Genomic DNA, 25662 nt, shown 5'->3' on the forward strand with positions numbered 1-25662 from the left:
ATCCAAGATGAAGAACAGACATTTTAATTTTAATCTTGAAATGTAATTTAAAATAATAATAAATTAAATAACATGGTGAATAGGTGTACGTATGCTAACGTAACACCTTCAGCTACATGACGCACAGACAACGAACTTCCGTAAGTGTCTGGTATGTTAACGTAACATATTCACAGTTATTCTGAAAACTATAGCATAAAGAACATGCTAACAAGTTTAGCAAAGCATCAGTTTTACCCCAAATCACTAAATCCATTAAATTCTTCTTCCTCGGTGTCACTTCTAAACAACTCCACAAACTCCAGAGGTAGAGGAAGTGCCGATCCGCCTAGAGCGCCCTTATGCTCTTGTCAGTGTAAAAATAATCTTCATGTGACATGCGGTTGCCAGTGTAAAAATAACTAATAATATCACCTATGAAAAAAAGTGCGACTTGTAGTTCGAAAAATACGGTATTTATTTTTAGACAGAATTTATCATTGAGTTTTTTAGATTGTAAATAAAATATGAAAAGCAATAAAGGAAAGCCAAAATATAGTTTTGTACTGGAAAACTTTTTAAAATGTCATTTCACAAAGTCCCGGAGATGGTTTAAATCTGGCCATTATTGGAGCCGGAAATATTGATGACATAATCACTTAACAGTCCCACAGTTACGAGGTAATTAAAACATTTCAAATTCAGATGCAGGTACATTTTTGAGAATGTTCAAAGCCATGTTTTGGCTCGCTCAACCTTTTTGTCGAGGCTGTTTGTCTCATGGAGTCTTTAAATAGGCTTCAAGCCTTTAGAAGTGCATGAACGAGCCGACAAAAATCATAGCCCGGTTCACTGACGAGCGCTCTGACAGTCACTTCCCCTGTCCTTGCTGCTGGACAGCGTGCGGGTCGACCCGTGTCCACAGAGCGGGTCGACCTGTGTCCACAGAGCGGGTCGGTCCGTGTGCTCTGCTGCGTTATCAGTTTACGTCCTTCATTCTGCCACTAACTTTGGCTTGGACGATCACAGCCCAGTTTTTAACTGGTGTGTGATGTGAATGCATAAGCAGCAATATATTAGTCGGATAATGCTTTTTTAATCAGCTAAGAGAACCATCACTGAAGTTTTGTCCTTTGAGGGAGAGAAGTGCAGCTGGTAGAGAAACCAAGGGGAGATAAGTCTCAGTCGAGAGGCTAGTTTTCTTGCATCTGCTCTCCATAACTCTTTCCCTCGAATGGACTTGATGTGAAACCTGCCCAGGTTTATATCAGCCGTTTATCCTTGGAGCAGACAGGTATAAAACTCATAAACATCCCTAATCTTTTACCAATGTGCAAACATCACTTCAACCTCGCGCCAACTGCACTAAAGAGAGAAGGAGGGGGAGAAGAGTGAGGACGCGTGGGTGCTTGTCTCATCACTCATAAAAGACTCTCAGCATTATTTATTCAATTGTTTTCTTATTTATTTAGTTATTTTGAGCAAGTCAGTACATAAAAAGAAGTACAAATATGTGCCCCGCCGCCGCAATTGTCGGAACATGTCGGCCTCAGTGAAACTGAGAAAAACAGCATTTTACTTTTTTTCCCCCAAATTTGTGATTTTCATTTTTTTGCAGAATGTGCTAGTTGAAGTTATGAATAAGCCCCTGTGTGCTTCAGATAACACTATTGGTTGTCTTAAACGTATACATTAAGCTGTTAAAAAATGTGGAGTTTTCGGGTCTTTTTCCTGCTCTCCTGGGGGGCGTCACCTTTTTCTAGCCAACGTATTGTTTACATTTTCCACCAATCAGCTGTGATCCGCATGGCTACAGCTGCGTGCTCTGCGTGCTCTGTGTTTTCCTCTCATTACTCCAGACCGTCTGCAGAGCACAGTCTTCAGAGCTGTTTGAATATCAAGCTTCAGATCACTGTGGAAACAGCTTCTCCCACACATCAGAAGTTGCAGGCCACGCACAGATCTCTGCAACAGAATCTAATGTGCTGTCTTTGGACCCTCACCGCCAGCGTCTCACCTCAATATCCCACAGCTTGTTGGAACGGCGGATAGCAAAGTGTTTGTCAAGAACTTGGACTGGCAGAAGCATCTGAGTCCCTTCTTCAGACGGCTTCCAAAGATCAAGAGTTATCAGCACTTCAGGTATTTATATTGAAACTCTCACATTGTGTTTAAAAAAAATAAATAGTTAATGAGTGTTTTATGTGAAATAGTTAGCCATTTCTTAAATGTCCTGTTTTTTGTTTACAGCTTTGATGCCAAGAGCCGAGAGTCACAGCACAGAAGAGTGCACAGACGAAGAAGAGGATGAGGATATGATCTCTGATGTAATTGGACTCTGGTGGTGTACATATCATATCTATTATCTCATATCTCATATATTCAAAGCCATGGACCCGTTGCAGTTCGTATACCTGGCCCTGGCATCTGTTTATAAGAGTTCTTCTATTAAGAGTGTTTTTTAAACTTCCTATAAGTTACTGTCCTTTCCCCCTGTATCTACTGCGTTGTAACATTAAAGGCTATCTTATCTTATCTTTTGTTGTTTGTGTTGAATCACAATGGTGCACTGAATCACCTGTGAATTATGTTTATCGACAAATGCAATGAACCCTATTCTCATTCTGATTCTTTGATTCTATACTTGTAATCCAAGTATTTCCATTTTAATATAGTAACTTCTAATTCTGATTCAAGTCCAGTTACCATCAATAACAACACTCCTCTTGAGTCTTCAGTGACAGCTGTAGGGGGAAGGTGGTGTCAGTGTGACAGGGGGGAGGGCTTATCTCAATGAGATGCAAATGAGCCCCTGTGACTCTGGGCTCACTCAGGTGAGAAACTTTGGAAGCCGTTTTCTCAGTGAATGGGTTTGAGAGTTGTATACATTCAAATGACCACAACTTACTCAAATATTATCAGATCTACATGAGTGAGACATCATTGGAAAGCTTTGAATTCACACTTTCAGAATCTGTGAATAACTCAAAATATCTCCGGGTAGACATGTAACTGGATTAGCCACGGTCAGTCACATATGTACATGACACCAAAACAAATAAAAAATTATAGATTTGGGTTTCTTATTCAAGGGGTCTTATTGAATCCCACCCTTGTCTTAGATTAAAACTTACATCAAGAGACAACCACATAATATTACATTTCAGTCTCAAACAGGACTGTATCAGATAATCACATATCATTATTATAAGTAAGTAAGTAAGTAAGTTAGAAAATTGAAAATTCATACAAGCAATGGTGAGGACAAAATGACCAGCAATGGTAAAAACAGCACATAGCAACAATGGTAAAAACAGCACATAGCAACAATGGTAAAAACAGCACATAGCAACAATGGGAACAATAGGAAACAACAAGCACAAACCAACACTGTAATAAGGCAATACATTTAAATCTGTTTCGTTCTGTTTTCTGACCAGACTGTGTATTTAAGTTAATCCCTAAATCTATTAGTATTAGATAGTTTGGTGTTGCTCTGCATGAACAGTTTTGAGAATAAGTAGGTAAATTTCCCCATGTGGGACAATAAAGGAATATCTTATCTTATTGTATGTGTACGTGGAGGAACTGGACTGAGGAGCAGTGTCAAAACCCTTCACTTCATCCCATCAAAAACTTATTTCATTGTTGTATATCACAAGGCAGTTATTTTTATTATTTTTTGCCTTTTGCGATAAAATGGAAAAAAAAAAATCTCCCCCAAAAAGCATGTTTTGACTGAAAACGCCATCAACAACAACCACACACATTGTGAAAATGGCAAATTTATTTGATTATCACTTTTTCTCACGATAAGATAAAATAAAGAGTGTTATATTGTTCAAGCCAAGGTATAAATGGCTTTTGGGAGATTATCTGATGATAAACAACCAACGCCAATCTCCCCTAAATATTAAGTCTAAACATTTCAATGGACCCTTTTCAAATACTGCTGCTTAAACGTTTAACACTAGGACTTATATGACAAAACAAACGCTGGGGATTTAAATGAGGATTTGAATGTTTTATGGCTTCAATGACAACAAAAATAAGGTATTGTTTCTTGTATGAGAGAAGTATAATAGACACTAAAGTCAACATGACAACACTTTTGTTTATGTGCTCATCAGATGATAATAATCCAGAATTATTATTCATGTGCTCCTGCATTAGCGCAGCATGTGGAAGGGGGATGAATGCAAGCAGCGTAAACAGCTACATGCTAAAGTTTTATTTTTGGCCTGTTTGTCATGCAGGAAATGTCGCGTGCAGCGACCGCATCCGAATACAAACAAACTAAAGCCTGTATCTCCACACAGCTGCATACATTACACTGCAGTAATCTCCTCTTTGCTTTGGCACTTGTCCTTTACAAGTTTGCTCTTTTATTTGAGACAAAGGAGAGGAATTCAGAAACACAAACAAAACACCATTCAGTTTTGTCTACAAAGCACACAATCACAAGAAAAGTGAATATCTGCGTGAAGCAAAACGCGATAAAGTAAAGTTATATGTTTTTTTTTTACTATGAGAGGCAATTGCTAATAATAGGTTATTGCAAAATTTGTCATGTGAATCCATAATTATAATTTTTTGGACTGATCAAGGTGCATCTACTTGTCTCCATAGAGATGTAATAGCTTTGTTCAGAACAGGGCATTTAACTCAAAGAACACAGATTATTATTTTGAGGGGTTTTATTTCTCCACAGATCAGACCTGGAACCTGGAACTGTGATAAATCCTCAATCTGAAAAGTTACACACTGTACTTGGTTTCTTGAGATGTGTGTTTGTATCTCTATCAACTCTCACATGTAGGTCATTTATCTATTGAGGAAATGTGTGTTCTGAACAAACACAGTATGTTTTTTCTATATTTAATTCAATAAAATGAATAAATAAATGCTGTTGATGAAAAACAAATGCAGAGCTCTGAACTTTTATTTTCCAAAAGACCATTTATTTAGGGTATTTGATTTATTTGGACTTAAACAAAAGACTGAATTTATATTTTGCAGTGAAAATTCCATTATATCCTCTAGTATCATGATATTTTGTCCCATCAGAACCACACAGAGCATCTTCTTCTCAAAGCGACCACAGTCAGACCTCTGCCTCGTGAGTCCGCTCTCTGCAGCGCTCACCGAGCCTTCACTGTGACCACCTCGGCGTGTCCAGTGTTGTAAATAAGAACACACACCACTGCGCTGTATTCCTCTCCCAGCGTGGCCCCTGACTCACCTGCCTCTGCTCCCTCGGGCGAGCGACCCTGTCATTTGTTAGCTGTGGGTTGGTAAACATGGCACAGTTGGAAAAAACCCTCCCAAAACCAGTTCATCAATCACACACTGCCGCGGTGCCAAAGACGTGCGGGCCACGCAGGGAAAGCCACATGCACGCCCCAAACCACTGCTCCAATTAGTGAGCGTTACACGGAGAACGGCTGCACAGCTGGAGGAGCTGAGGCATTTTGTATAGTTCATCCAATGATAAGAATTCTGGCCGGACTCGAGGCGGTGACGATGATATACAAATGTGCATACTAATAGATTTCCTTGTTAAAACCAAGAACTTTTGGGAGATTTGTCACACTTTTGTGCTAATGAGACACTATTTTGCAGACAGATATGAACATAGGTGTATTGTGTGGTTGGTTAAAAATAACAAAGACCTGTACCACACAAAGTAGTAAGTTTGCCTTTAGAATGACGGACGCAGTATCTACTGTAACTAGAAAAATGGTTGAAGCCATTGCTGGAGTGTCTGCGTCTCTCCCTCTCCCCCTCTCACTCACTCCCTCTCCCCCTCTCTCCCTCTCCCACCCTCTCTCTCTCTCTCGCTCTCTCGCTCTCTCTCTCTCTCGCTCGACTGGCTCCGTCACAAAATTCTAAAGAATAAAGCCTAAAGAATAAAGTCTAAAGAATTCTGCACTCATAATGCCCAAATTCATTTAAATGGGGAAAAAGTACTAATACTTTTGAAAATTCTGCAAAAAGTACAAGTTTTTCAAATGTCAAAAGTAATAGCACAAGTACTACTGTGAAAGCGATCGTAATGAGGTCTAACATGCTGAAATCGGTTGAAGCATTAAGGCGAAGAATAAAGTCTCTTTATTTATAACCACAAATAAACGTGATTATTTTACATAATCACGTTCAGTATACAATTATATCATTAGAGTATATGTATTGCATCGATGTATATAAAACACAAGATAATCTTACCTGTTGTTGACAGAGATCCCAAACTACTAAAGAATAAAGCCTAAAGAATAAAGTCTACCTCTCTCTCTCTCTCTCTCGCTCTCTCTCTCTCACTCCCTCCCTCCCTGAATAAAGCCGAAAGAATAAAGTCTAAGATAAGATAAGATATTCCTTTATTGAAATTTCATTGGTGCAACGCAGGTAGATACAGAGGTAGATACAGAAGAACAGATCACTTATAGGAAGTCTGAAAAACACTTTCAGTAGAAGATCTCCTATAAATAAATAAAAACTCCCATGGACAAATAAATAAATAAATACATAAATACCATTGCATGTGATCCCGACAGTAATTGCACATGAATATGTGTCACGACAGCACATAGATTGCACATGAATTTCACAGTAATTGCACATGAATTGCACATGAATTGCACATGAATTCCAACAGCAATTGCACATGAATTCCAACAGCAATTGCACATATGACAGAATTGCACATCAGTATTAGGTTAGGTCAGTATTGCGAGTGTTCAGTACTAACAGTTTTTGTTATAAAGTCTGACAGGAGCAGGAAGGAAAGACCTACGGAACCTTTCCTTCACACATCGAGGGTGGATCAGTCTCTCACTGAAGCTGCTCTCCAGAGCGGAGAGAGTGTCCTGCAGGGGGTGACACTCATGGTCCAGCATAGATGTGAATCTAGCCAGGACCCTCCTGTCCCCCACCTCCTGCACCGAGTCCAGAGCACAGCCCAGGACGGAGCTGGACTTCTTGATGACTCTGTCCAGCTTCCTCCTCTCCCTCTCTGTGATGCTGCTGCTCCAGCAGGCCACACCGTACAGGGGGGCTGATGCCACCACAGAGTCGTAGAAGGTCTTCAGGAGTGGCCCTGTCACTCCAAAAGACCTGAGTCTCCTCAGGAGGTAGAGCCGACTCTGGCTCTTCCTGTACAGTGCGTCTGTGTTATGAGTCCAGTCCAGTTTGTGGTTCAGATGAACACCCAGGTACTTGTATGAGTCCACTCTCTCAATGTCCCGTCCCTGGATGTTCACTGGTGAGGGGGCAGTGGGGTGGCGTCTGCGGAAATCCACCACCATCTCCTTGGTCTTCCCCGCGTTGATGAGGAGGTGGTTCCGCTGACACCAGTCCACAAAGTCCTGCGCCAGTCCTCTGTACTCCGCGTCATCGTCGTCCGTGATGAGTGCGATGATGGCAGAGTCGTCAGAGAACTTCTGCAGGACACAGCTGTCCGTGTCATGTCTGAAGTCTGCAGTGTAAAGGGTGAAGAGAAAGGGCGCGAGGACAGTGCCCTGGGGCGCCCCCACACTGCAGGTCCGAGTGTCAGACACACAGTTCCGGGCTCTCACAAACTGGGGTCGGTCTGTGAGGTAGTCCAGGATCCACTCTGCCAGGTCATACTCCACACCAGCCGTCTCCAGCTTGTCCCTCAGGAGCAGCGGCTGGATGGTGTTGAAGGCGCTGGAAAGATCGAAGAACAGAATCCTCACAGAGCTGCCAGGCTTTTCCAGGTGAGAGAGAGAGCGGTGCAGCAGGGAGATGACGGCGTCCTCCACTCCGATGCCAGGCCGATATGCAAACTGCAGCAGGTCCATGGCTGAGCTCACGGTGGAGCGGAGGTGGTCCAGGACTAGCCGCTCCAGTGTCTTCATCAGGTGGGACGTGAGAGCCACTGGCCTGAAGCTGTTGAGGTCTTTGGGGCGCGGTGTCTTAGGCACAGGTACCAGACAGGAGGTCTTCCAGATCTGTGGTACCACCCTCAGCTTCAGGCTCATGTTGAAGACATGCTCCATAACTCCACACAGTTCATCTGCGCAGGACTTAAGGAGCCTGGGGCTGATGCCATCAGGTCCTGCTGCCTTCCTCACTTTAATCCTCTTCAGCTCACTCCTCACCTGTGCTGCTGTGACAGTCAGTGGTTGGCAGGGGGACCGTGTGCTGGGGGGATGGGTGAGTCCAGGCGAAGTGGGGAGCTGATGGTCCGGGGCAGATAAGCGAAGAGGAACAGATGCAGGGCATTGTCCAGCTGTGGAAGAGGGAGCATGCAGCTGTGCAGGGGGAGGGGCGGGTGACCGATCAAACCTCAAGAAGTGAGCATTTAAATCATTCACCCACTGTAGATCCCCCTCTGTCTGGGCAGGGGGGATTTTGAAGCCCGAGATGGTCTTCAGGCTCCTCCACACTCCCTGAATGTTCTTTTGCTGCAGCTGCTCCTCCATCCTCCTCTTGTAGCCGGCCTCAGTCTGCCTGATCTTCCTCCTCAGCTCCTTCTGCACAGTCCTCAGCTCCTCCTTGTTCCCTGACCTGAAGGCTCTCTTCTTCTCCTTCAGCAGAGCCTTCAGTTCACGGTTAATCCATGGCTTGTTGTTTGGAAAACACCGCACCGTCCGGGAGGGAACAATGTTCTCAAAACAGAAGTTGATGTAGTCCGTGATGCACTCTGTGATGGTGTTGATGTCCTCCCCATGTGGGTCATAAAGGGACACCACAGGCTGCCTGCGCACGATGGGTTCATACACAGGCCTCAGATGTACAAGGTTGTGGTCCGAGCTGCCCAGGGGAGGGAGGGGGGAAGAAGAATAAGCCTCCTTGGTGTTGGCAAAAAACAAGTCCAATGTTCTCTGGTGGGGCAGGTAACATACTGGGTGTATCTTGGTAGAACAGAAGAGGGAGAAGCGTGGTTAAAGTCACCAGAGATGAGGAAGAGAGCCTGTGGATGCTGTGTTTGCAGCCTACAAGTGCAGGAGAGCAGTGCTTCACAAGCATTTTCAGCATTGGCAGACGGGGCCACATAGACTGCGATCAAAATCACATGTGAGAACTCCCGGGGCAGATAATATGGCCTCATGCCAATAGCCAATAGCCAATAGTAATAGTCTACCTCTCCCCCTCTCTCTCTCTCCCTCTCTCTCTCCCTCCCCCCCCCCCTCTCTCTCTCTCTCTCTCTCTCTCTCTCGCTCGACTGGCTCCGTCACAAAATTCAAATGAAAAAAGCGATCATAATGAGGTATAACTTGTTGAAATCGGTTGAAGCGTTAAGGAGTTGAAACAGGCTAAATGGAAAATATGTGAAATACATTAACATATAGTGCCTGCGTGACATCACGCAGACACTCAATAAACTGAGACCACGATATGAAAAATGAAAAACATGGCATTTGTTGAACAGATTCGAAGTATTACCTCAAAAATATGTTTGGTTTATCACCCTATATAGCACTTTTCACAACAAAAGCGGAGTTTTCGCGGTAATGCTAACAATAACTAGCACTTCCTGGTTCCAGGATAATAACACGCAATGCAAAAAAACAGAACTGCTTTTACATTACTGTGGAAATACAGATTTTTAGCTCAACTACATGGTCACAAATCTGGTACAGCCCCTTTAAATGTCTCGTCACAACCTGTCTTGACTTCACTTTAAAATCTACTCTACTAAATAAAATTTTTTGTTGCTTTTTCTGACCAAGGTGGTCTCTCTCACTGTACGATTCCCAAATTGTCCACACAGATGTCAAAATTATTCTTTCAATTAGGTGAATATTCGTAGATCTGGTAATTCCTCGGTGACTTTTTCTTCCTCTTTCTCGTCTCCTGAAGTTTTGGATGTTGCTGGATGCCTAAGAAAAGACAATACTCATGGGAAATTAGTGCTTTTGAGGCTTCAGTGAGCACCACCAGAATGAGCTGAGGAACAATACCGATTGGACACACACACTCTTTCTAACTGGCATCAGGTATGACAAGGTTCTTAAGCACTGGATAGTGTAAAAAAAGGTCCATCCAGGATCTTTTAATTACTGATTTAACCTTTATCTAACCTGGAAAGCTCCACTGAAATGCACAATTGCCAGAATAAACCATGTTGGACATATTTTAGGATGAACTGGAGAAACCTTAGCAGAAACAATAACATTCACAAAGCTCTGTGTGGTTAGGAAATCAAACTGTGGACCTTCGTGCTGGTATTTATTTAACATGGACGATATATACGATTACAGTGAATGTGGAGACATTTTATGATTTCATTTTAATGAAGTTCTAGATTGTAATTTTGATGAAGCTCTCGGTCTAAACTACTGCAAGCAGTGTAGTTCCTCCCTCTCACTCCTCTTCCTCAACTTGTCAAGATCTGTTTGAGTTACAGGTGGATCAAACTAATTATAAGTTAAGTTTGAGCATAAAAAGCATGTTCATTATGCCTTTAAAAGCTTTCTTGCCCAACTGAATGTGTTCTTCGCAGCACCAGTCCTGTGTGTGTCCATCTGTCATTGCTGGAAGATTAAAAACTGACAAATTTGACGAAAAATATAGTGTCTACATAACCATGCAACCAATCCCAGATAAATGAATTACTATTTTTAACAGCAATAGCACAATAGCAAGCCAAATATCATCCCATGTTATGAGACCATCCATAATCGCGATCTTGTACGAAAGAGCCGTGTGCGTGAGTATGATGGGGTGAGAGCTGATTGGCTGTGCGTTCACTTTCTCATCTGAAAAAGCTGTGCTGAAGTTGTGCCAGTGGCCAGAAAAATCAAGCATTTGTAGGAGCGAGGAACTGGTTTGACTCATTTAAATAACTCCTTCCTTCTACAAGTACGTTACATAGTTTTGCAGTGAAATCCCTAACGTCTTATTGCAACAGTCACCATCGTTTGACCTTTCCTGTGTCTTGTTTTCAGATCATGCTGCTGACTGACCCTGAGATGGAGAGCAGTTTGCTGATCAGCTCGGACGAAGGCGCCACGTACCAGAAATACCGTCTGAACTTCTACATCCTGAGCCTGCTCTTCCACCCGGAGCAGGAGGACTGGATCCTGGCCTACAGCCACGATCAGAAGGTCAGTGAGCAGCCCTTCTCAGTGTGGGCCAGGTTTAGTCGGGGTCTTGGCTGGTTTTTACTCTTTCAAACGCCTCAAAAGAAACGAGTGCAAGACCAGATAAGCAACAACAGTGAGCTGGTGCAATGCCTCAGAGTGATGAGAGTGAGAACTGCATCAGGCTGAAGCGGAGTTCAGAGCAGGTGCAGAGCTGAGCCGGGTTATGTAACGCAGCGGATCTGGAGGTTAGACACACAACTACTCAAATATTAAGAGAATGACACAGTAAAACAAGGAAATATAACTTTTCTGAGTGGTGGTACGTCACCTTCTTGTTTCCATGGAAAATGTCAGAAGGGTTAGAATGTGGAACGACCTGGATAATATATTAAAACGTTCCTATAAGAAGCTTTCAAAAGTAGGTACAAAACACTATGTTCGGAAAAATAAAGAGCTCTAGAACGATGCATGTGTTAAGTTTTGTTTTCTTGTTTGAGCTTTACAATATGTTGTGGAACTGCAAACGTTGGCTGCTGATGAACTGCTTTTCTTGGAATGCATGTAATTTGTAGCTTTAAAGTGTTGGCATTTTAAGTGATTTGTACTTCAGCCCAAACCCTTTCGGTCGTGATTCTGGTGCTATGTACATCCTTGTCAGGACTTTATACTACTAGTACTACTACTATCAAGCTTTAGTACTACTACAACTACTGCTACTACTACTACTACTACTACTACGACTGGCGACTGTACCTGTATTTATTCTAGTCCAGATAAATGGTCTTTACCGTATGAATATCAAACATCAATAAGTAAAATATGACAGCTTCTGACAAGGTCACCTCTTTTTATCCGATCAAGAACATGTTTCTCTAATGGGAAAACAACTTCCTGACAATCATGGCGCATTATCAAGTCACGGAAAGGACAAAGTGGGCGAGGCTAATGGTTAAATATGTTCCTGACACATTGTTCAATCAGGTACGGGCCCTTTAAATGTATCTAAAATGTAATTACTGTTGTTTAATTGCTCAGAAATCCCTGAAAATCAGACCTGGAACGTGTCTCCGTGGATATTCCAGGCAAAACAACAACATCTTTAAGGAGAAAAGTTTAGTCGTATTCACAGGCGCTAAAAACACCAAACACGTGCACTTTTCCCTAATCTTACTCACTGTCTGTGGTGAAAGTTTCTCCATCATCCACAAAACAGAAAAGCACTTCAAATATAGAAACCCCACAAATTCTGCAACTGAATCATTATTATTATCATCCGGGGATTCGCAAAAACACTGACACGAAACAAAGTACGGAAATTGCAGCAACTCCAGTCGAATCTCCAATCTATCTTTCCATTTCTGCGCTAAAACCGGCAATAGCATCTCAACAGTGAAGGAAAATAGATGTATTACTTTCACATATGAAAGCGCTGAGCTGCCTGGAGTCGAGGTGGAAGTCAGTGTGCGCAAACAGGTAAACACATTGATTGGCAGCATGTAGTCGGCGTACTAAATGCGCTTTTGGTCCTATAAATAAGAAAAAACACGGCGTGGAAAAGGTGTGAGTGGAAGAAAAGGCTGAGGATATGGATTACACGGGGCCAGTGAACCGTCGGCACCCCCTTGAGGCGCGAGTTTGACCGCCGCATCGAGTTCCGAAGCGGGTACGGCTCAGGCTCAAACCTTCATTTCGACATCAGCTACAAACGTGTTTAAGACTTCGGCATTCAATTTGGAAGGAAGTAGCAGAATATAACAGCACAGCCGATAGTTTGACACGGCATATTGCGTCGCACAAATTAATCTGTTGTTCAGAGTTTTAATGTAATCTTGCCGCTATCTTGCAGCTGTTCCTTCAAAAAATATGGGTTCTTCCCCTGGTGAGATGAATATAGCTTTTATTTTATTTATCTAAACATAAAAGGGGTATGAAAATGTGGACTGCTTGGTAACGTCACGTGAAATCCCGTGGAAACTTGACAGCAGTTTAAAAACGTTGTATAGCAACACACGTCTTTTTTGGGGGGTTTGAGATTGACAGGATGTTTTAATAATAGATATTAGACATTGTCAAGCTTCTGGTTTTACGATACAATCAAAGGGGAACAAACTAAATGTACTTGTTTAGAAGAATAAACTAGTAATCCAGTAAGTAATCCAGCTTTGATTCAGAGAAAAATGTGCTTTTGCTTTCCCTCTAAATAACATTTTATTATAGGGTTTGGGATGTTGAAAATAATCCATGAAACACTGTAGGTGACGAGCAAAAACATCTTGAATGTATATTTAGCAATTTGAAACTTTGAAAATGTTAAATGTAAGAAAAAGCGTACATTTTTAAACAACATACATCATGTTTTCATAGAAGCATATCACGTATGATTGATTGTAAAGTTTGGGGAGTTTAGGTCAAATAAAACTTATTCTAATTCTGCCTGGACTTGTTTAACTTCATAACAAGTCCCTAAAGCAAAATTATAGTGAAATTAACGCGACAGATTTCAAAGACAAATTTTCAAAACCCAACAAATGCTCAAACTAGTGTCAATCAGACAACCTCCAGACACCGGCTTTACTCAGTCATATTTAAAAGAAGAAAATAAGTGATATTCCTCTGTAGAGCTTGTTCCTACTTATTATCAGAGTAAATCAGAGTAAATCAGACATCAGAGGCCAAAACTACAGAGCGCTCAGCTTCACAAAGAGGCGGTTTTGGGAAAAGAAGACCCTCATGATAAAGGGTAAAAGTCTGGTCTTTAGAGAAATGCATTTTGGGAAAACAGCCTTGGAATTTACAAAGTCCCATTTAAATCAAAATGAGCTAAAAAAAAAAAAAAAAAAATACATAGTTTTCCCCGTAGTATCAAACAAATAAATACATTGGATATTATTCTGCACATTTTTCAACTTGTGAATCTTTTTTTTATTTGAAGTTCTTTGACTTCAACACATGACATTTAAGTGCAGTGTATATAGCATTAATAACATATCCATATCCGTTTTTTTTTGTCTTTTTTTAAGTTGCCGTTGCAGTTTATTTCACTTTAATGTTTTTTTACATTTTGATCTTCTCAAACTGTGAAATTGGCTTTAGTTTGAGTTGTCCACTTGATATATTCACCTCTTCTCTGTAGCGCTTTAACCCTGGCCTGCTTTTAACTGCAAAAATATTCCACTTGTCAGAGCGACTTCAGTGGTGCTGGCTCAAATGTAATTCTAATAGAACTCAATGAGGTACTTGCATAAAGCAGTTTGTCCTGGGTTAACTTTAGTGTGTGGGATTGAACGACTCCTCCACAGGCATCGGCCCACTCACTTCCCTCGCCTGGACTTTTGAATAAGAAACCCACATTTGGAGATAGACTCTACCTCTACAGCAGGACAATTAGACATAAACCATTCAAGATTTGTCCTCGCCCCAACACAATACAAGTACTCGACAAACTACTTGCTAATTGGCCTTGAAAATACTATAAAAGCGCGCTGCCCGGTGGTCGAGTGGTGTTGTAATTATGAATCCTAACTCAATTTTTCACACAATCCTATCCGAAAAGCAAAGTGTTGGTGATCATTCTTGTGTCTTGCGAACTCTGCAACTATTAAAATTGTTGCTTATTCCATTTATTCTGTCAAAATGTAGTGGTGTAAAAGTGTGCAAATGCAGTACTTAAGATTATACAAAACGGTTGTTGAATATACTATAATAGTGAATAACTATGTGAATAATAGTGTGAATAACTATTACGACTCTGGTATTACAATTTAACCAAATAACTAAATGCAATACCACTCACCTCTAAAAGTATGCACAGAATGTAGTCTTTTTTTTACAATGTATTCAAATGTATTTGTGTTTAAAAAAAAAAAGAAAAAAAGTAAATACTTCCTCTTCAAATGGAGGTGAATTTCAATTGTTTGATTTGCAAGAGACTGAAGTCAAATTGTCAAATACAAAATTAAAGAGCGTACTTACAAAAATATTTTATAGGGAACGTACAATCCCTTTGCTATTCTTTTGCAAGTAAAAGTAAAGATACAGGAGCAAACACATACTCAAGTAAAAGTACAAGTAGCAAAACATTCAAAATCCCCCCATTTAAAAATGCACTTCACGAGTAAAAGTATTTCACACAGATTTCGAAATATGTAGAGATTTTGGTAAAGAACTGTGCTGTCTTTGGTCAACAGACGCAATTTTGAATCCATTTTTTTCCAGTGAATTTTAAGTATACATTTTGCCTGGACTGCTTAAAATGACCCTCAAAATGTACTTTCTTCTAAAAGTAGCGCAGTAGAAAGTACAGAAGAAGAAGAAGAAAGAAAGAAAGAGAGGCTGAATATAATGTTGAGCCTGTGGATGAAACAACAAATGACAAAAGAGAGAAAGTGCATTTGTTTGAATCACTGTGCAAAGATAGTCATTTACAAAAAGCAAAATGTCAAACGAAATAGATATGTCCTGGCTTCAGCTGCATTTGTCAGGAACTACACTGCTTGCAGTAGTTTAGACCGTGAGCTTCATCAAAATTTGTATCCTGCTTAACCTCTGCTCAGATCTACAAGCATTAGGGAAAATCTCCTCTATTATTATTAAACTATCACCCAGTTATTGACAGAAAATCTCACACATTTAAATCTGCTACTTACCACTATATTTATAGCGTTTGCTTGAAGATGTCGATCAAAATTCTGAGTCACTGAATTTATGCCAGTAATTCAAGATTTTGATACAAATGAGGTAAATTGCATTAATTGTCTGTCAGGGGGAAACTGTTGTGATTGATGGCTGCAATTAGCAACAGTTAAACTAGCTCGTGTTTGGTGTTTGTTTACCTGCAGTTTGTTTGGAACATTTCAATGGGGTTTTCTGCTGTACATCATTGATATGTCTGCCCATAGTGACTGCTGACAACTTACTATTCTCAAGTTATTAAAGTTATAGCTTTGAGTTCTGCTTCCAAGAGCTTCCACTGTCAGTGTTTAAGGAAAAAAGGCTTTTAACAACTTTGCTCCCTCCCAAAACACAGAGACGTTTTAAATTAAATCATTTTATGCCTTTTAATGCATGTTTTATATAGTTTTATCTCATTTTGTATGTGTAAATTTGTTTTTATGTATTGATTAATTTTATTGATTGATTTATTTGTGTTTAAGTGTCCTGTTTGTTTGTTGTTTATTCTGTGTTGTGTCTTAACAGGGGCCCATGAAAAAGAGAACTTTTCTCATTCAGTTTTTCCTGTATAAGTAAATAATATGAATGAATGAAATGAAACAGCTCTAGGCTTTAGCGCTAGCATTGTGTCACAATCACTGTTTGTACTCTTTCAGAAAATCAGCCATAGTACACGAGCATTCTCATCATGAAATTTCATACTAACCCCAATATATCACCAGTCGTGATTGGAAGATTTGTGAAAACTATTTTCGTTCAACACTTGAACTAGAGTGGAATGACATCTCAAACTGCCCAAGGGCTCCAGCAAACGCTTTGTTCACAAAGTTAGATTCTTCCAGCCTTCCCAGTTGTTTTGGGATGCAAATGTGTAGTTTTGCATTGTGTGCAAAATATTTGCCAGATTTACTAAAAGGTTTTTAAAAAACTTGATTGCCTCATACATATTAGTGACACTTTTTGCATTATATTTGTCATTACTGTACACACGCATACTGTCACTTTTGCCACACTGCGTACACAGCGTATACTGCGTACACAGCGTATACTGCGTACACAGCGTATACCGCGTACACAGCGTACACCGCGTAGACTGCGTACACCTCGTATACTGCGTACACCGCGTAGTCTGCGTACACCTCGTATACTGCGTACACCGCGTAGACTGCGTACACTGCGTAGACTGCGTACACCGCGTACACAGCGTATACTGCGTACACAGCGTATACTGCGTACTCAGCGTATACTGCGTACACCGCAGTGCGTGGTAACTTTACATGCCTCATCTCCGCTGAACTAACTGATAAAACTTGTAGTGTAATCCAAATTAAAGCAACAGTTTTATAAAAGTCAAATCAAATGAAATTTTGATGAACAAGATAATTGCTCTTGTACCACATTTTCAGAACCCTTAAACTATTGACGTTTATGTGTGTGTTGCAACTTTAAACACGACTGAACATATGTAAAATCAGCAGAATGACTGGACATGTTCTTTTAATTTTATTCATGTTTAATTCCAGAATAAATGAGCAGAACACACAATGTGAAAAGTAATTATTTCAAACCGACAAAGTCACATTTGATTATGGGTTAATAAATGGCTGTTTACATTCATGCGTGGCTGCTCATGCTTCAAATAGATGAGAGTCCAGGGCCCAACTGTGGCATAAAGTTTCACAGCTCATTAAACTCCAGCTGTAGACTGCTCCTCTCTGTTAGCCAGGGCTTTGCTTTGTGCTGTGGGATGCAGGTGTGTTCAGAGACAATGGGACTTCTCTGTGGCCTGTATCTGTCACCAACGTGGATTTACTGTCTGCAGAGAAACACAAACAGAAAGAGGTTCGTTCATAATCTTATTGGTGTATGCTGTAACTACTGGGACAATTGTATCAGTGGCACAGGAGTTGAAAGACACTTTGCTCACAGCGGTCACAGTGTCTCACCTCACAACAAGAGGATCCTGTGTTCGAGTCCCGGGCTGGGTCGGGCCTCACTTTGCAGGGTTAGTTAGGCCACAGTTATTGTATTACTTGGTTTACGGATCCGCCGCACTTAGATTGTTGATTTCTACAATACAAATAAATTATTATTTATTTTATAAAGTACCGCCGACAACGCAAATTAGCATTAAATGAACTATAAATAGCTGTATTAAGTCAAAAGATAAGAGCGCGTGCAGCAATTTTTCGTCAAAATCCTGCGTGAGTCTTGGACGAAGCGGCTCCGTCCCTGCGCGGGGTTCCGGGAGAGCAAGAGAAGAAGCGCGCGCCCGTTTCCTTGTCTGCTAACTCCTTTATATCTCAAATACACATTTTAAACCCGTTTACCACATTTTCTCCAGCGCGTTTTGCCGTGACTAAGGCTGCACACTTAGAAGCGTCAGTTCTACCGATGCAAAACACGCTAAATCTACTGTTACACTCACCTGCGCGCCGCGTCTCCCCCCTCTCTCCTCCTGTGGTGCGTTGTGGGTAAACAAGGAAGAAAAATCTTTTGAAATTGAAATTATATTTATATTTCGCTCGCCTGTTCAATATATTTCATTAAAAAATCCGTAAACCAAGTAATAAAATAAGATAAGATAAGATAAGATAAGATATTCCTTTATTGTCCCACATGGGGAAATTTCATTGGTTTAACGCAGGTAGATACAGAGGTAGATACAGAAGAACAGATCACTTATAGGAAGTCTGAAAAACACTTTCAGTAGAAGATCTCCTATAAATAAATAAAAACTCCCATAGACAAATAAATAAATAAATAAATACCATTGCATGTGATCCCGACAGTAATTGCACATGAATATGTGTCACGACAGCACATAGATTGCACATGAATTTCACAGTAATTGCACATATGACAGAATTGCACATCAGTATTAGGTTAGGTCAGTATTGCGGGTGTTCAGTACTAACAGTTTTTGTTATAAAGTCTGACAGCAGCAGGAAGGAAAGACCTACGGAACCTTTCCTTCACACATCGAGGGTGGATCAGTCTCTCACTGAAGCTGCTCTCCAGAGCGGAGAGAGTGTCCTGCAGGGGGTGACACTCATGGTCCAGCATAGATGTGAATCTAGCCAGGACCCTCCTGTCCCCCACCTCCTGCACCGAGTCCAGAGCACAGCCCAGGACGGAGCTGGACTTCTTGATGACTCTGTCCAGCCTCTTCCTCTCCCTCTCTGTGATGCTGCTGCTCCAGCAGGCCACACCATACAGGAGGGCCGATGCCACCACATAGTCGTAGAAGGTCTCCAGGAGTGGCCCTGTCACTCCAAAAGACCTGAGTCTCTCCAGGAGGTAGAGCCGACTCTGGCTCTTCCTGTACAGTGCGTCTGTTATGAGTCCAGTCCAGTTTGTGGTTCAGATGAACACCCAGGTACTTGTATAAGTCCACTCTCTCAATGTCCCGTCCCTGGATGTTCACTGGTGAGGGGGCAGTGGGGTGGCGTCTGCGGAAATCCACCACCATCTCCTTGGTCTTCCCCGCGTTGATGAGGAGGTGGTTCCGCTGACACCAGTCCACAAAGTCCTGCGCCAGTCCTCTGTACTCCGCGTCATCGTCGTCCGTGATGAGTCCGATGATGACAGAGTCGTCAGAGAACTTCTGCAGGACACAGCTGTCCGTGTCATGTCTGAAGTCTGCAGTGTAAAGGTTGAAGAGAAAGGGCGCGAGGACAGTGCCCTGGGGCGCCCCCACACTGCAGGTCCGAGCGTCAGACACACAGTTCCGGGCTCTCACAAACTGGGGTCGGTCTGTGAGGTAGTCCAGGATCCACTCTGCCAGGTCATACTCCACACCAGCCGTCTCCAGCTTGTCCCTCAGGAGCAGCGGCTGGATGGTGTTGAAGGCGCTGGAAAGATCGAAGAACAGAATCCTCACAGAGCTGCCAGGCTTTTCCAGGTGAGAGAGAGAGCGGTGCAGCAGGGAGATGACGGTGTCCTCCACTCCGATGCCAGACCGATATGCAAACTGCAGCGGGTCCATGGCTGAGCTCACGGTGGAGCGGAGGTGGTCCAGAACTAGCCGCTCCAGTGTCTTCATCAGGTGGGACGTGAGAGCCACTGGCCTGAAGCTGTTGAGGTCTTTGGGGCGCGGTGTCTTAGGCACAGGTACCAGACAGGAGGTCTTCCAGACCTGTGGTACCACCCTCAGCTTCAGGCTCATGTTGAAGACATGCTCCATAACTCCACACAGTTCATCTGCGCAGGACTTAAGGAGCCTGGGGCTGATGCCATCAGGTCCTGCTGCCTTCCTCACTTTAATCCTCTTCAGCTCACTCCTCACCTGTGCTGCTGTGACAGTCAATGGTTGGCAGGGGGACCGTGTGCTGGGGGGATGGGTGAGTCCAGGCGAAGTGGGGAGCTGATGGTCCGGGGCAGATAAGCGAAGAGGAACAGATGCAGGGCATTGTCCAGCTGTGGAAGAGGGAGCATGCAGCTGTGCAGGGGGAAGGGCGGGTGACCGATCAAACCTCAAGAAGTGAGCATTTAAATCATTCACCCACTGTAGATCCCCCTCTGTTTGGGCAGGGGGGATTTTGAAGCCCAAGATGGTTTTCAGGCTCCTCCACACTCCCTGAATGTTCTTTTGCTGCAGCTGCTCCTCCATCCTCCTCTTGTAGCCGGCCTCAGCCTGCCTGATCTTCCTCCTCAGCTCCTTCTGCACAGTCCTCAGCTGCTCCTTGTTCCCTGACCTGAAGGCTCTCTTCTTCTCCTTCAGCAGAGCCTTCAGTTCACGGTTAATCCATGGCTTGTTGTTTGGAAAACACCGCACCGTCCGGGAGGGAACAATGTTCTCAAAACAGAAGTTGATGTAGTCCGTGATGCACTCTGTGATGGTGTTGATGTCCTCCCCATGTGGGTCATAAAGCTCAGTCCAGACAGTGGTGCTGAAGCAGTCCCTCAGAGCCTCCTCGCTCTCAGCAGACCACATCCTCACCTCACGGGACACCACAGGCTGCCTGCGCACGATGGGTTCATACACAGGCCTCAGATGTACAAGGTTGTGGTAAGAGCTACCCAGGGGAGGGAGGGGGGAAGAAGAATAAGCCTCCTTGGTGTTGGCAAAAAACAAGTCCAATGTTCTATTCTCTCTGGTGGGGCAGGTAACATACTGGGTGTATGTTGGTAGAACAGAAGAGGGAGAAGCGTGGTTAAAGTCACCAGAGATGAGGAAGAGAGCCTGTGGATGCTGTGTTTGCAGCCTTCAAGTGGAGGAGAGCAATGCTTCACAAGCATCTTCAGCATTGGCAGACGGGGCCACATAGACTGCGATCAAAATCACATGTGAGAACTCCCGGGGCAGATAGTATGGCCTCATGCCAATAGCCAATAGTTCAATATCCCTGTTACATAGCTGCTCCTTCACTGTGCAGTGTTCGGGTTTGGACCAGCTCGTGTTCACATACACCGCCAGACCTCCACCTCTTTTCTTCCCGGATTCTCTCGTTCTGTCCGGCCGCAGCAGATGAAAATTGTCCAAACCTACAATAGAGTCTGGCATTTCTGCTGTTAACCAGGTCTCTGTGAAAATCAAGACGCTGCTGTCCCTATAAATCCTCTGGGACCGCATGAGGCTCGCTATTTCCGTCTGCTTCGTTGCGTTTTCCTTAGGATGTCCGCCGGGATAACGTGACGATCTCCGGGTAAGACGACTGTTCTCCGCAGTTTCATGAGTTCCTCCTTTGTGTAAACGCGGTACGGCGCCGGGCGGGGGGCGGGGCCGGAGCCAGGGGACTCAGAGCCAAGACACATCGCAACGACACGACGAAAACACTCAATCCAGCCGAATAAAGTCAAAACAAGTTAATTTAAAGCAATTCCAGTGCGTGTCCCGATCGATCGTGAAGTTCCTCTTTCATATAAACGTGTATATAAACGTGTACCGACGACACGCCGTACTTTAGCGCGGCCGAAGGGCGCGGGGGGGGGGGGGGCTGGTGGGCTCGCTCGGAGCTAGCTCACGTCACAACAACACAACGAACGCAACAAAAAACGCTCAAATCCAGCCGAAAAAAGTCAAAAACAGTTGAATAAAAAACTATTCCAGCGCGTGTCCCTATCGTACAGTAAAATAGAAAAAATATACTAACTATATTTACAAAATATAGGAGATAAAGCACAATAAGTGTGAGAAAGAAGAGAGAGTGTTTACACCGGGCTGCCAGCTGTACCAACGCCTTATGACGTATTCAATAAATAACAGTGGCCTTACTTCTGTTACGCTGGTTTGCCTCTATCAAATCAAAATGTGCAAAATTGGCTAAATTCTCCAGCAATGTTTAGTCCTGACCAAATCTAGACCAAGAACTGGGCTCCAGACGCTGCTCTTGAAGGGGAGGTCAAAAGGATTTAAACCTTAAGGGATACTTTGTGCAAAATCACCTTTGGTTAGCTTTTTACCTTGCTACAATGGTGTTTATTCATCACTGCTTTACTCTAACTTTAACTCTAACTAATTTTGAGTGTTGAGAAAAACATCTGATTTCACCTACCCCCTATGCCCGCACAAATCCCTGTATTTAGTTGGTTATTATTTAGAAACAGAAAGACTCTGAGTGAGTTCTAAAATTTCACGTAGCCACTTAAAAACAAACAAATGTCAAAATTATGAAGAGGCGGAGCTTATCAGTTCCGCAGTTTTAATTTTCAAGCTGTTTTAGATTAGCACAATAAAATTAACACAATAAAATAAGGATCTATTTATATTTTGGTTCAATACTTGTACCTGAAAAAAACATAACATTTAACATTAACTATCAGAAGAAAACTTGTACCTGGAAGGGCATCAAACATTATTATTTATGTCTTTTCTGTGTTTCCTGAAATCTAGTCAGTTTTTAATTGAAACAAATCCAAGCAATACATCTCAACAGTGAAGCAGACGTCACACTTTCTCAGTGGCACCATATGGCAGTGCGGCAGGGAAAAATCAATGCAGCTCCATCCATATCCATTATTTTAATTAATTTTCACATATCAAACAAATTGGTCTAAATGGAGACTCTGATTGTTTCCTTTGGTCAATTTACCTGCTGAAGACTGCGCCTGGGTTTACTTTCTTACTTTTTTCTTCCCTTTTTAAAGCATACATGTCATGCAAGTTTTGATCTGCACAAATTCATTTCTGCGCTACTAACCCAAACTGTTGAAGCGGAAAAGCAAAAGGTTTTAGGTCATTTTTCAATTTTTTTGCGTGAGACGGGGAGAGAGAGGGTAGAGACATTCAGCAATTTGTCAAATGCGGGAATCGAACCACTAAACCAATGACGGGCACTATTATTTTGTAAAGATATTTTTTTTCAGGGTCAGGACGATACACTTTTGTCACGACACGATCACGATACATATTGCCCAATACAATTTATATTGCGATTACAATGCATTGTGATATTACGATTCTATATTAATCACTATTGTAATACTTTACCCATAATAAATAAACTAAAACATAGAATATATAAAACAGTTAGGGTTCAATATGATAAGAAACTGCAACACTTTGCCCCGATGTCATTCAAATAAATTCCCCAATTTAAGTTTACAAAAGTAAGAATCTACCTGTAAATGAGTTTGGCATTTGTAAAGAATGAACGCAAACTAAGCGTCTTAAAGTCCGAAAAGTACGGAATATATTGCAAAACGATATAGGCCTACTTTTCATTTTAGTTTACTTCGAATTAACATTTGCTATAGTAAAATGTAAAATGGAGAGAAGAGCAAGAAAGACCTTCAGCAAACTGTCCGAGCCGGTAATAAACCCCAAAGCTGAGGCCACAGAGCCAGGCGTATGTGCTGCTGCTTAGACCGTTCAAACCCTGGCAGCGCAGATTTTCAATTTAATTTCAGAAAACCGTCCGTGATCCTTTATATTCCCACACAATCTGCTGAATTCACCCTCTACTATATGTCCAGCCGTTGCACCAGTCTCTCCCTGGGACTAGTGCAATTCTAATACATCTGTGTGCATCAAATGAAGAGAATTTTCTGGACAGTTAGCTCCATCTCACTGCGAGCTCAGGGGAGTTCTCCCGTAGAGACAATGATTTAGTCAACAATGGCTGCTTTGAGCCTCCCTCGCCGCGCTCCATCTGCGCTACACTTGCATTCACGAATCCTCTCGGCATCACTCTGTACGGCTGCAGTCTATGGACTATTATCATACGTGCAATAGGTAATACGTGAGCAGACAATGGACGGGCTGTCGGACATTTCGAATTGTAACGTGAATCCGACATTTCAAAGTCATGCAATTGTGGTGAATCGTGTTTCCGCTCGCTGCTGATAAGAAAAAGGGAAGTTGGCAAAGAGCTTTCTTGACAACTATTTTTAATGCTATCTGCAATTATTTGTGCTCTTTTATAAAAGCGAGTTTGCAGTTCACAGTGAATCTTTGAGAAGTCGAAAGTTTCCAATAGTACTTTTCACTGCTCGCAATGTTTTGTCTGCGTTCGCCCCATAAAGACAGACAATCAAGAGATACTTTAATTGAATGATTGAGGAGTGATCTTCTATAAGCGCCTTTTTAATTTAGCATGACCTTTGGGATCAAATTGTTATTGTGATAAATGGAGGGTAACGGTTTACTATTGAGACCGCGTCCTCAACACTTCAGTCGTATCATTGTACAAGATGGTAATGAAGTATTTTAAGAGAAAACCCATGAGGCGTTATCATCATTGGCTCTCATCATTGGTTCTCTCAGACCTAACACCATCTTTTGGACGGTCCAGTTTTTCTTTCAATGGACCCAGCCTGTGGAACTCTCTTCTCACTGACTTAAAACTGCAGACTGACCTGACCAGATCTTCAGCGAACATCTGAAACTGTGGCTGAAGTACATAAAAAACATCGAACGTATAATATATAGAACGCATAACGGAACAAAAAAGTCCCATCGTCAAATAGGTCAATTCAAAAAAATCCATTCTGCAAGTAATTCTATTTAATTTGAGTCCATTCTTTGTTTGTTGGTTCAGTTTGTGTGACATATTTCTTTGCGATGGCCACCGAGGACTGTCTGTCGCTCTTTACTAATCTCAGTCCAATATTTCTGAGCGACAGGACTATATCCCTGTGGAGCACATTCAAATGATGTTAAGAACAAATGTAACACGTTTTTACAACAGAAATCTTCCCAAACATGTGATTTTCATTGTGATGGACACATATTTGTCCATTATTTGTTATTCCAAACAAAGAAAAACCTTCTCTTTCCCATTCATTTTGAATAGAGTGAATTGTTAATACCGGTACATTTGCATAATTTAGATATTTTTCCCCTTGAAATTTCTGATTGATTTGCCTTAATTAAGATTCAGCCCCCTGGTATTTTTTTTTTTAATCTCTTGCTTATAATAAGTCCTGTTTCACCAAGCAAAAAATATTCTCCTAAAGTACCTAAAATATTGTCTACAGTCCCCATTTAATTCTTGTTACTCAAGCATGAAAAAACAACAACACATGACCAAGAAACAACCTCAAAAGTTTTCAAACTATCGAATCTTCTTTTTGCCTTTTGTCCTGGGGGCTGTTTTTACACCTCAAACTTCCCCTATCTTCTGTAACTTCAGCTTGCCACACCTGCCCTGGGACAAACTATGGAAGCCATGGCAGCTCTACCACAACACAGGCCCATTTGTTTCTCTGTATCGAAATTACCCTCATGAAACAGACTGCATGAGATTAATGGATTTTGTTCTAAAGCGGGGCGTTTTTGGCTTCTTCTCTAGCGCTGATTCCTCACTAAAGTCTTGTGTTGTTTCACAGCTCTACAGCTCAGTGGAGTTTGGACGGAGGTGGCAAATCGTGCATGAACGAGTGGCCCCCAATCGATTCTACTGGTGAGTACACAACGCTAAGCACACATGGCAACCGCACTTGTTTTATTTTTAATCTAAAATGTGCCTCTTGAACATTTTCCTTTTTGCTGTTCTTTTTTTTTCTCCGTTAATACCAA

General features: G+C 42.1%; 1 protein-coding gene across 1 annotated transcript in view; it reads left to right on the top strand.

Annotated features, from left to right (window-relative positions):
* sorcs1 (sortilin-related VPS10 domain containing receptor 1) overlaps positions 1 to 25662 on the top strand; it is a 318946-nt gene that overhangs the window by 204259 nt on the left and 89025 nt on the right. The window contains exons 4-5 of the mRNA XM_072462766.1: positions 10893 to 11051; positions 25473 to 25546. Coding sequence (XP_072318867.1) covers positions 10893 to 11051; positions 25473 to 25546 — 233 coding nt within the window. The remainder of the gene's footprint in view (positions 1 to 10892; positions 11052 to 25472; positions 25547 to 25662) is intronic.

The sequence above is a fragment of the Eucyclogobius newberryi genome, unplaced genomic scaffold (assembly GCF_026437365.1).
Source record: "Eucyclogobius newberryi isolate DKJ021-1_F unplaced genomic scaffold, fEucNew1.0.hap1 SCAF_4, whole genome shotgun sequence".
Taxonomy (NCBI): Eukaryota; Metazoa; Chordata; class Actinopteri; order Gobiiformes; family Gobiidae; genus Eucyclogobius; species Eucyclogobius newberryi.